The following is a 13,444-nucleotide window of genomic DNA, read 5'->3' as shown; positions in this document are numbered from 1 at the left end:
GTACTGCGACATCATGCAAGTCAAATTTGTAGTTTCTTATGTCTCATTCCATCGAACTACAGATCCGCTACCCGATCTGGCAAACTTACATAGTGCGGTTATAGCCGATAGAGGGCAGCTACGAGTTGATGAACCACTGAAACATTTTTTTGGACACATTATTTTAAGGTACAAAAAACTCTTTGGTGTTGCTTTAATAAAGCCACAATGTTTTTACACAGCACCCGGATTGTCTATCCTGTTTTGTTTTATATTTGTTTACAGTAGAGCTAGGATTAGTTTACGTTACAATCATGGACTTTAGTATAAGTATAAGCAATGTTCCCTCTATTTTTTTTCAGCACTGAGCAAATAATTTGTTTTCTGAGCGCACATTTCAGCACTGTGAGCAATTTGCAACCACACGGCCTGCCGAAAATGACCATGAGCCTGCGTTAGCCATAGGGAATTCAAAGAGATGCATGCAATATGTCTAAAAAGGTTGATATTTATTCAATATCCTTTATAATGGTTGGACTTGTGGAACATTTTAATGATGGTGTTTTACCAGTCAGTTTAGTTGAACTTGAAGGATCTTCAATAAAGTTTAGAGAGGTAATGACTGGTTCACTGGTTATGACTATATATATATGTATCCAAGGTGTTTAGTCATTTCTCAGCAGGTACAACATTTAAGTGGAACTTCAGTGAAAGAAAAATGCTAATACAGTGTTAAATAGTTAATTGACTATTAAATTGACATGGTGTCATTTTTCCTAAAGGTAGCCTAAACAATTTTATAACTGGAGTGGTTTGCAACAAACTAGACTACAAAACATGTCATTTGAATTTCATTGAGGGAGATTGGCCTATCTGGCTATGTGGCTCATCTTGTCAGGTGCGGTACCTGACGCTTCAGTAACCAACAAGTGTTGGCAACCACTCAAAGGCAAAATAAAGTGTTCCAACCAATAACCGACGAGATGCGCGTTTAGGAGAGTTTCAATTGCATGGGAGGGAGGGGAAGGGAGTAGCAAGCTACCTCTCTGTTTTGTTTGAACATCAACAGATGTGACGTTTTGTTCAGCCGTAATCACTGATACAGCCTTTAAGCACCATCTGAAGTAAACATACCATTTTGCATGGTCTGCGTAGAACTTGGTAATGGGATCAAGGATGTTTTATGCAGGGCATCCTGAAAGCTGAATGATTCCAGAAAAAAACTGTCTTGTAACGGAAATCTTCCGAAACGTAATGTAAAGCACAAGCATCGTGCCATATGATTGTGTATCCTGAACTGATAACATGGACATGTTGGTGTTAATTGCTACCATCACATTGTCGATTAATAATTTTATTTGTTCAGGGTCGGATTGTGCTCTCTGAATTCGTCTCTCTCGGGATTTATTAGTTTCAGGGAGAATTTGATCGATAGAGTTCCCATGTCTAAGTCTTAATGTTTTCAATGTGTCTACATGGACTTTCTGTGTGTCAGATAATGCTTTAGGTAATCAAGCTTCCACTCAGACCAAGTTTTCCCACGAGCAAACTCTCCTTTCGCTTTTGCCTCCGAGCAGAATTTGCAGATCACGCCACTCCTTTCGTAAATATGTCTGAACGTTTTTCCCTACTGTAATTTAGACTAAGTTCAACATTGCGTAGGCTAGATAATGGTAGCTAGTATCAGTATCAGTCCCCACAGACTGTTGTTATAATCAGAAAAATAATCAGATCCTGATAGATGCTCTAATAATACATTAATTAAATTTAATTAAGAAGCCCTTTAAAAGTATGATGAAAATCTTTTGATACCTATAACCCTGGGGGCTAAGCACCCCATCTTTCGATCCTAGTGACGTTCCTGTGCCATCCTGCTCGAGGCCTCGGCTAACTAGAGAAGGACTCCACCTGCTGGTCATGTACATATTGCAAGGGGCTACTTGCATCACACGTCCATGGTGACCCTGACTGGCCCTGATGATTACTGTGTGCTGATTGCAGGATGTACTGTATTAGTCCAGTCATTTTATGAAAAAAGGTTGAACAAATTGCAACAGAAGAAAACTTAACTGATTGTGTATCCTCAATATGTCCTGAGTAAGGGAAAAAAAGCCCCGAAGAATCCCAATAGGGGAAAGTTTAGAAAAATACCTAAATATACCGTATTCATGCGCCTATTCAGTATTTTTCTCACGCAAACAGGAAAAAAAATAACCTTCACATATCACCTTGAAAGTTGATTACTTACATCAAGACAAACAAAAAATGTATTACAAGTTTTTTGAAATTGTTTGTTAACATGGGCAAACAGGGCATAATGTAATTACGTATAAATTGTATACCACAAATTACCTATACGCTAATAGGCAAAGTAAGGTCTGACCCAAAACTAATTGCAACAGAATTTATTTTCACGTTTTTATATTTCAATTGGTGATCTAAACACCATAGTAAAAGACCATGAAAATCCAGTTGGTGGAAATATGTTAAAATGACGGTTGTTTTATGCATTATTCTTCAGCAAATACTGACAAAACTGTAATTAGAATGTTGTAGAATACACATTCTAAAGAATATCTGACCCCATCTAACTTAACATGAAATTTTAGAATCTTGCATTGTTGAGGAACATTCTTTTATTTTCAAAGAGTGAATTTATTTGGCTTATTTCAGACTTTGTTGCAAAATTGGTATCTATTTTTACATTTTGGCCCTTTGAATCAATGGAAATGGTTGTTGACTCTTTAAATAGAGCCGGTGTGTTTTTGCATGTAAGTATTGCACAATGTTCAAGCTGGACAAACACATAGTTAAGCATTATTCAGCCTAGTGGTTTTGGTGTTTAATCTGATTTAGAGGTCACTGAAACATATACAGTATATCACACTAAAGTATCAGTCCATCATTTTCCAAGACTTACAGTAATTGACCTCTTGCCCAGGAGTTGACTAGGGGATAGACTGTCTGTCCAATCAGAGGGGCCTGTATGATGCCCCTTTACTTTGCACAATTTTGTCTAAAACAATAATCAGACAGCACAGTATGTTTATGTTAGTGAATGCAGGAAAATTGTGAAGGCAAAGTTGAAGATAGACATGCTAATGTCCAAATTGCCCTGATATGTCACTAGTGATTAAGAAATCATGTTCATTTCAAATACTTATATCACTGACAACAGTAATCCGGCCAGGATATTGTCATTTAAAAAGTGAAGTTGCAGCCCTCAACTGATGTTGATGTGTTTTGTCATGTCATGTTGTGTTTTGGCCTGATGCGGCACCCTCCACCTATCTACTAATCACAAAGTCAGTAGTGTTTCGGCATCCGGGTTGGCAACCTCAAGTCAGGGGGGAGGGGGAGGGGATACACCTCTCTACAGTAATTTGAAAGTGATTGCAGTACCAGTTTTGGCCACAATCTTACATATGGTTCCTTTAATAATTAACAACGCATGCCTATGCATGGGTCATGGTTTTACCAAAGTCATAGAACAAAGTCATATAACAGTCAAAACTATACATATATAGACTGGTCTTAGGTATGCTCAGACCCCAGGTACGCCATGCACTAGACCCGTTACAGTTTGCATACCAGGAGAAAGTGGCCGTGGACGATGCCATCACTTATCTTCTACACAGGACACATTCTCACCTTGACAAGGGGAAAAGTGCTGTGAGAATCATGTTCTTTGATTTCTCAAGTGCTTTTAACACCATCCAACCCCTCAGACTGGGAGACAAGCTCTTGCAGATGGGTGTGGACGCTCACCTGGTAACCTGGATTACAGACTACCTGACAGGAGCCTGGTGGAGGACTTTGTGCAATGGTGCAAACTCAATCACCTTCAACTCAACACTTCAAAGACCAAGGGAGATGGTGGTGGATTTCACGCGAGGTCTAAGCCCGCTCTGCTACCAGTCTCCATTGTGGGAGGTGGTAAGCACCTACAAAAGTATCTGGGTCTCCACCTGGACAATAAACTGGACTGGTCAGCCAACACTGACACTCTACAAGAAAGGACAGAGCAGGCTGTACTTCCTGAGGAGGCTCTTGGTCCTTCAATGTGTGCAGCAAAGCTCCTCAGGATGTTCTACCAGTCTGTTGTGGCCAGCGTCCTCTTCTATGCAGTGGTATGCTGGGGAGGAAGCACAAAGATGTTTTTGAAAGGATTATTATTAGGGCCCGAGCACCGAAGGGCGCAAGGCCCTATTGTTTTTGTAAGGATTATTATTTTTCACTATTATTATTATTGTTATTCCACTTTTTTGCTTTCCTGTTTTTGAGGTGGTTAACATGGTCGAAAACTCTTGAAATTTGGCACACACGTCAGGTGTCACGCATCGCAGTTAGGTACAAGAGCTTGACCCTGGGCATGGCCCAGGGACTTGCTAGCGCCCCCTTAGGTGACTGATCCCGTGGTTGGCAAATATTTTGAGGTGGTTACCCCAGGAAGTGAGGTAATTGAGAATTTGTGCGTTGTGGACATGATCAATTTTAACATACTCCTCCTAGACGGTTGATCCGATTCATGTCAAAGTTGGTATACATGACACCGAGATGTTCCTGATTCTAAATTGTGAAGCCTTTTTTTGATATGTTGTAATTTGACAAAATGGCGAAATTGTTCATTTTAATACCGTTCCACACAAACAATAAATGTGTCATAATTCACCATGCATGGCTTGAAATGTTTTAAATTTCACAGGTCATTAAAGACCATGTTAATGATAATATTCACATGCCCATAATGCATGTTTGGCATAGCGCCACCAACTGGCAACAGAAAGAATGACAATTATCCTGATGTCACATGATCAATTTGAACATACTCCTCCTAGACGGTTTGTCAGATTCACTTGAAATTTGGCAAACATTATGCCAAGATGTCACTGATGTTAAATTGTGAATGGATTTTGGAATGTTGTAATATATTTGATATGATTTTAATATCTCACCACATAAACAGAAAATGTGTCATAAATCACAGTGCATTGAATGAATGGTCTGAAACTTCTCAGGTTAATAGATATCATGATTATGATGATATCCAGACACCCAATGGGCCTGCCTGGCATAGCGCCACCACCTGGCCAATCAGGAAATGTGCCAGATATGGACAATGCCTTAAGTGATTGATCTGAAACTTTATAAAATATTGGATATCATTATTGTGATGATATTCACATGCATAATTCACAGGCCTAGCATAGCGCCACCATCTGGCCAAGCCGGAAATGTGCCAGAAATGCTCTGTGCATTGAATGAATGGTCTGAAATTTCTCAGGTTAATAGATATCATGATTATGATGATATCCAGACACCCAATGGGCCTGCCTGACATAGCGCCACCACCTGGCCAAGTAGGAAATGTGCCAGAAATGGACAATGCCTTAAGTGATTGATCTGAAACTTCATAAAATATTGGATATCATTATGGTGATGATATTCACACATATAATTCACATGCCTAGCATAGCACCACCATCTGGCCAAACAGGAAACATGCCAGAAATGCTCTATGCTTTGAATGAATGGTCTGAAACTTCTCAGGTTAATAGATATTATAATTATGATGATATCCAGAGACCCTATGGGCCTACCTGGCATAGCGCCACCACCTGGCCAAGCAGGAAAATGTGCCAGAAATTGGTAATGCCTATATTGGTTGATCTGAAACTTTGCAAAATATTGGATATCATTAGTGTGATGATATTCACATGTGTAATTCAAATGCTTAATATACCGCCCCCATATGGCCAAAAAGTGTTTCAGAAATGTTCTTTGCTTAAAATGAATAATCTCAATTTCTCAGGTTAATTTATATTATGATTATGATGACACACAATGGGCCTGCCTTGCATTAAGCCCCACCTGGCCAAACAAGTAAATGTGCCAGAAAATAACATGCAAAACAAATAGCACACACATCAAATATGTACATTTTACAAATGCACCACATGATTGCTTTGTTGGATTCTGAAATGTCACGGGTTGTGGCCCGCAGGTGCTCGGGCCCGCCATTGCCGCTTGCGGCTATATTTAATCTTGAATTTCCCCTTGGGGATCAATAAAGTCTATCTAAATCTATCTATCTATCTATCTATCTATCTATCTATCTAATCAGTGGCGCAAAAAGTGGGTATGCGCTATATCGCGGGCATAGAAGGGTTTTCCATAGGAGACATAAAGCGATGGTAAAAAAATAAAATAATATATTTGGTATTTTCTATATGTAGCTACTGCTGTCCGTTTCTAAATCATTTCAACATTTTCTCAATGTTCTATAACATTTTAGAGGACTAACAGGCTAGAGTAGGTGCCTTATCTCATAAGATTCCATTATAGAATTTTGACATAGAAAGAGGGTGTGGGGGCTTCGTGGCGTTGAAGCGAGCAGATGGCCCCTCTGAGTAGTGAGTTGCAGATCTATGGAAAAATATTGGATACCGCAAAAAAAAAAAGCTGTTGGCGACTAAAAATAGAAAAAGAAAGAGGGAAAAGGAGATGGCATGTCAAGGGATGCAACAGCAGTTAAATAAGTGGACAGTGAAAGGCAACAGGTAGGATTTAAAGTGATGGCGTCTGTACTTGGAGGCTTGCAAATATGAATGTTAACAGACTAACTAAGCGTTTGTTAAACCCTAATGCCAATTGAAACATAGCCTATTCCATTCAGATAGCTAGGTGGCTACCATGTTCATACCAACTTTTTTAATGGCCAACTGCAAACAGAAATGTCATGCTAGCAGCAACTCATTACATGTTTCCATCCCTAACAATGAAGGCTCCTTATAATAACTTAATATTGTGTTGTCAATGTGGTGCAAACAAACAAGGCTAGAGTGCCTATCAGCCTTATCCATTGTCTTAATAGCTGGCAAAAGGACGTTATGAGAACTTTAGACTCTCTTAAAAGTGGCAATGCACCATTTATCAATACTTATCAAGTATAACATCAAGTTAAACATCAAATTGGCAGCATTTCTTTAAAAACATATTCAATAGACACTAATGCACAGTAATAGTGTAAATTATTGGCCTTTTGTTTTGCTTTAGTTGTTTGTGTTTTTTTTGTTTTGTTTTTTTTTTTTTTTTTTTTTTTGGGATTGTTGTTGTATACCCCTCAAAATGGGTGGCTAGCCCTGTATCTAATGAGAGACTATGAACTCATGTAAATTCCTGATGATTCATAAGATATAACGGAATGAAGTAAGGCATAAATCATTAATTAATTCATGTACCCTTACCATAAAGTGTTACCGATTCTTGTATGGGTAAAGAAACTTTACCCAGCATTTAGGGTTCCTCAGAAATTGCTCCCAAAGCCGCTTTGTCATGGAACACAAGCCTCTTCTGGGATCTGTGCTGTGATTGCAGTGACTGCAGGTAAACAAACCCTGGGATGTAAGGGTTTTATCCCTCAACACACCCTGGGATGTAAGAGTTTTATCCCTCAACACACCAGTCTCACACACAGCAGGGAGCCCTTTGTTCCGTGTGTAGGTGAGAGTGACTATTGATTGCATGTCATTATCTAAAGGGGGATTTAAGAGACCCATATGCATATTTAAGAATGTGTATCGTAATTTTAGTGACAGGTGCGTGCATAACATGGGGTGTGACATGATCTGTTTCCAAATCACGACGTGTAATCAATATGTCTTTAACTCAATGTGGACAGTGTGGAAGAACAAACGTGTATAGTCTGATGTAAATGTAACACATCTGATACACTCACAGAGACACACTTTGCAGCACGCAAACACACACACACACACACACACACACACACACACACCCACCATGTGCATACTCACATACATTACATGCACGTCATGGGTAAAGGAAGATTGTACTTTACAAGGATACAAGGAAGTTTATTGTCACATGCATATAGTTACTGGAAGCAAGAAATGCAGTGAAATTATGTCTGGTGTCAGCCTATTTGAGCATTTATGGGGGGGGGGGGGGTAAAAAGTGCAGTAGAAGAGGGATTTAGTAGATTAAGTGGCAAGGGCTGCATAAGAAAGGTGGGGGAGGATTGGGATTGGGATTGGGGGGGGGGGGCCAACAAAAGGAGCACCCAAGAGCAACATTGTTACCTTATTATCCATAAAAAGAGAAATATTTATAGTTTTAAGGCATTACAACATTGACAAATGTCAAATGTCATATAAGATTAATTCATTATTACACTGTACATAACCATATTTACACATCAGCTGGGACTGTAAGTTGTTCCAGAAAGTAAACTGTCAACCAGGGGTGACCAATCATTTGCAGTTAGAGCACTCAAGCTTTGGAACAGCCTCCCTTATAACATCAGATCCGCACCATCAGTGGCTGTATGTAGCCACATTGCAACCATATATCCTGAGCTAGATTTGTGATGCTGTGAGTCTTTGTAAGGCAAGGCAAGGCAAGGCAAATTTATGAATGTAGCACATTTCATACATACACAGGGGTATTTCAATGTGCTTTACCTAAACAAAAAGCAAAGAATAATAGTAAATAAATCTATAATATAAATGTGTAAACATAGTTTAAAAAGTGAATTGTATAAAATGGAATAATTAAAATACATAAAGTAGAATAATTAAAAGACATTGAAAGACAGAGTGCATCTGATTAGTTAGCAGAAAGCATCTGAGAACATTTTAGTCTTAAGGCCCATTCACACCAAGAACGATAAAGATAACGATAACTATAAATAAATATTGTTCGATGAATGACAACGTTTACACATAAACTATAACGATAACGACATTCATTAACACATTAACTCATTAACGATCACATTCATTAACACAAGGAGAGACTTTGTTTATCGTTGTTCAGTGTGAACGCTTTTATCGTTATGGTTATAGTTATCATTATCGTTATCGTTCTTGGTGTGAATGGGCCTTTATTGGGGAATTCCAGTGATTTCCAGGCAGATACAGCACTAAACTCTAAAGATATGAAAATGGGTTCTCACGAACATGCCCCCAGAGCTGTATTGCTGTAGCTGCCTGCCTTTTCTATGTGAAAAATCACCGGAATTCCTCTTTATGACTGGATTTCCAAACATTATGCATATTGGCAAGGCACAACATAAATAATATTATACGCATTCATGCATTTATATCTAATATTTCAGTCTTTCAATAACTGATCATGATCTGCATACTCTGTTTCATTATGGCACAGATCTGCTATGTCTCCTGCCACTTGCTGCAAAACTGCACTCTTGTCTGCAACCACAGTCTTATCTCCAGTCCTCAACATGGCTGTCAAACTGGCCCAGAACAGCTGCCGTTTAGGCTCCTCTTGGGGCCACGGCAAGTAAGTCTGTTGCCTGAGCAAGGATCGCAAGCGCAGGAACTTTCTGGAAAGAGAGTCTGGCGGGATGGGCTCCAGCAGAATCAACACTAGGGAGTCCCTTTGAACACCGATGGCCCGGTGCTGTGCAAAGAACAGCTCGTAGTTGCACCATTCGCTGTGGACGAAGCTCTGTGACAGTATAAACACTGTCTTGTAGCTGCTCTCCACACAGTTGATGATGTTGTCAATGACCCATTCGCCTGGGACAAAATCTCGCTCATGGAGGCACAGTTGGAAATTTGAAGCCTCCAGATGGGGCGCCAATTCAGACTGAACCCACTGTGCATCTTTTACACTATAGGATATGAAGGCGTGATAATTGAAAGTGGAACTTTCCAGACGCCTGTCTTTATTCCGACTCCTCTGTTTAACTCTCAGCCAGATCCATAGCATCTTCACATACCAGGCTCCATCCATGAAATGAAACACAATTCCACAAGAAATCAACACCAACAAGACTACTGTAAAACAAATGGCAAACATGCTCAGTGGGTCACAAGCCACTTGACTGGGATGAAAATCCTTGAGCAGTGTTCCGCTGAGGTGGGTGGGGGAGTAGCAGTTATACGCCGCTGGCCAATCCACCAGCAATGTTTTATTAAAGTCACGCACAAACCAGTAGAGGTTACAGTCACAAACAAATGGATTGTTTGCACCATTAAGTTTCTCCAGCTTCGGCAGTCCTCTGAAAGTCTCAAGCTTGAATGTGCTGATACTGTTGCGGTCCACATGCAGCTCCTCTAGGGCCGGTAACATGAGGTCAGGGGGAAGTTCTCGAATTGCGTTGGAGCCCATGTGGAGCTGCTTGAGGTCCTTCATGGGCTGGAGAGCATCTGTGTTCACACTTGTGATATCCGTGTGGGTCAGATTGAGGCTGACAAAGTGTGGAGAGAGATGATCAAACAGGTGATTCCCAAGGAGGTTCCCACTCAATGAGAGGTTTTTCAGGTGCGAGGGCCAAATCACCTTTGTATGGTCAGGCAGCTCGATGGGGTTGAAACTCAGATCCAAAGTCTCTAGATGTATGAAGAGGAGATTTATGTAGTGAATTATTGTGTTAAGGCTCCGTAACTTGTTATTTCTAACAATAAGCTCTTTCAAACACGAGAGGACATTCAATCTGTTTAATTTTACAAACAAATTATTGCAGGCCAGGTTGTTATTTGAGACATCCAGAGTCTGTAAGGTTGATAAATCACCTATGACACCACGTAAAATATTACCTGGTACACTCAGTCCAGTTTCCAGGAATTCCGCTTTTACTAAACCCTGAAATAGTGATAGATTCACATACGCGTGCATCGGACTGTATTGATAGTGGTGAATAGTGTTTAGAGTCACAACTCGCAGATTGCCAATTTTACTGAGGTCAGGGACAGAGAGGATTTCAAGGCCCTTCGAGTCTTCTTTATATGAACAATTCAGAAACGATAAAGTCTGCAGTGGAGGCTGGATGATGTTGACCAGAGCCTGTGAGAGTAGTGAGCTGGTTAACCACGTGTCCTTCAGAGTAAGGTGACGGAGCTTCCCCAGGTTTCTGAGATCATCTGTGAGATTAGCTGAGACATTGCAGAACTCTGGGAGAAATTTCTCAATTTTTAGTGTATCCACACTAGACGTCTGCAGATCTAAGAGAACCTCTTCAAATAGCTTTGGTGTTTTGCAGAAATTGATCTGAAGTGTTAATGATTTTAGCCCTGAAAGATAACCCAGAAAGTCTGTGTTGAAATGCGTAAGGTCATTCCCAGCTTGAAGAGCTAGCTCCCGCAGTGGGGAACGTGTGAGAGGTTTCAAGTCGAACTTGTTCATCCGTGACACTTGTCGGCCCCCCAGAGAAAGGGAAGAGAGACTCTGTAGATGTTGAAAGGACTGGCCCAAGGCGAAAGATTCATAGAGATTTTCAGAAAGGTCAAAAATTCTGAGTTTGGGCAGTCCTTGTATTTCAGGGATCGCGGAGAGCATGTTGAAGGAGAGGTCCAATTCCTGCAGGTGAAGGTTTCCTTGGAATGCTGCCGGCGAGATCGAGATCAGGCCACAATTGGACATTTTAAAGATGCATAAGGCTGACAAGCTGGCCAGGTCTGTTGACGTGAGTGTGGAGATGGTGTTGAAGGAGAGATCCAAATCCTGGGTGTTTCTTGGCAGGTTTGAAGGCATGCTGGTAAGATTTTGGTCGGAGAGATCTATTCGATCTTTATCAGGCATGATGCATGTGCCAGCTGCTTCCTTCATCCACACAGACGCAATAAGCAGGAAGGACAACAGCAGAGAAGACCAGAGGGAAACATCCATCCTGGAACAAAAGGTGAAGAGAGGATGGAGAAGAATTTAGGAAAAGTCAACATTAAATAGGAAGGGCCTACTGGGTTGAGAGTTGTATAATGTCAAATGAGTGCCCTTGCTCCACTGATGGGCAGGTCTGCCATGGTCCTCATGGTACAAAACAAAAAAAGATATGAAAATAGGTTTCATAAGGGGGTTAATGGATTCTAGATTTTCAATATCAGATTGACTTTGTTAATCCTTGGATGCAATCAAATGATCAGCCTCTAATGTTCCGTTTAAATATTCAATATCCATTGTAGTAGTAGCAGCAGACATATAAACATTTCTGACATTTAAACAATCAACAGTACAAGTAGCAATGTAATTCTATTTCATCTATTTCAAATGTTGTTTTATGAGTCATGATACATTAATAACTGTCCTAGTAATGCACAACACATAACATTACTCACAATACCTTATCAATCACAAGGTTTCAGACCTCAGGGAAATCTCAGTGTATCGTCCTGAAGGATAGATTGTTATAAAATACAAGTAGGCTGTCTTTCTTGATACCTCTCCTACCTGTATTTTACATATTGTTTGTCTGACAAACAAGTACGTCTCACCTTCAACATCTTTCTCTACAACTGCTATTTCATCACCATCAGCTACACACCTCTACTTGTATATGCACCTGACAGGGCATTGGACAAACACAACAAAGGTTAGTGGTCATATTTTTTTGTAAGGGCCGCCTACATTCATTGTGTCAGTCAGAGGTTCCTGAAATAATTACAAAAAAGGCAATACTGATGTATAACTCTGTTTCTAGTTCCTTAATTAATATCAATAGGCCTATTTACTCACAGTTCCCTCTTTAACTAAACCTAAACAATCTAATCCTTGTATCAGAATGTTCTTGGTGCACATGCATGATCAGAATTACAAGCATGTCACTACACTTGTCTTTTGCAAACCTCACCCTTTTAAGTAAATAGATGTCTGCTTACACTGTTACCTGCTAGCCTGCACCTTGAACTTGTGGGGCACACCAAGGGTTGAATGCTTGTTATGCTCACAGTTCCCATTTGGTTGGCAAACAGACTACACATACCTAAAACTGTTACCGTATGCATGAGAGACTCACTCATCCTGAAATGAAAAACAGTCCAACCCAACTCCTCGATGAGCATTTGTTCTTTGTAAAGTAACCACAGAGACACTGGGCGTGGAAAGGAAACTGCAGAAGCTGTAAAGAGGATGAAAAGCAGATATGGGCAGCGTTTTGTGCTCAGAACATAAGGATTTATTTTCTTAAATGAAAAGAAAAACATGCTCAACCTGTGAATCTGTACAAAACACACACACACACACACACACACACACAAGTCTCGAATAGTGAGTGGAGGAGAGGAGTAGAGGAGAGGAGAGGAGAAGAGAGGAGAGGAGGAGGCGTAGAGGAAAGGAGAGAAGGGGGAGGAGAGTAGAGGAGAGGAGAGTAGAGTAGAGTAGAGGAGAGGAGAGGCAGAGGAGAGGAGAGGAGAGTAGAGTAGAGTAGAGTAGAGTAGAGTAGAGGAGAGCAGAGCAGAGCAGAGTAGAGTAGAGTAGAGGAGAGGAGAGGAGAGGGATAAGCTGGTGCTGGTGGGAGTAGGACGCCCCCTAGGGGCTTGCGGAGGCACTGCCTGTTTCACACCCACAAACACACACACACACACAAATGTTGTGTGCCTGGAGTGTGGCGCAGCACTTAATTTTATGTAACTTGGGCTAAGATATTTATGTCTGTAACATTCATGATATATTAGCCTTCATTCGACTCCACAAAAAAAGACTG

At 40.5% G+C, this 13,444-nt stretch overlaps 1 protein-coding gene across 1 annotated transcript; it reads right to left on the bottom strand.

Annotated features, from left to right (window-relative positions):
• Window positions 1-3,967: 3,967 nt before the first annotated feature.
• On the bottom strand, window positions 3,968-11,634 carry LOC125292278 (toll-like receptor 1; the record flags this gene model as incomplete). The annotated part of the gene is made up of 3 exons (XM_048239494.1): window positions 11,052-11,634; window positions 9,167-10,358; window positions 3,968-3,986 (listed from the first exon to the last, which is right to left on the bottom strand). Coding segments are annotated over exons 1-3 (1,794 nt in total), but the record flags the coding sequence as incomplete, so codon positions are not given.
• Window positions 11,635-13,444: the final 1,810 nt, after the last annotated feature.

The sequence above is a fragment of the Alosa alosa genome, chromosome 3, assembly GCF_017589495.1.
Source record: "Alosa alosa isolate M-15738 ecotype Scorff River chromosome 3, AALO_Geno_1.1, whole genome shotgun sequence".
In the NCBI taxonomy this organism is placed as follows: domain Eukaryota; kingdom Metazoa; phylum Chordata; class Actinopteri; order Clupeiformes; family Clupeidae; genus Alosa; species Alosa alosa.
This window is presented reverse-complemented; position numbering and strand designations above follow the sequence as displayed.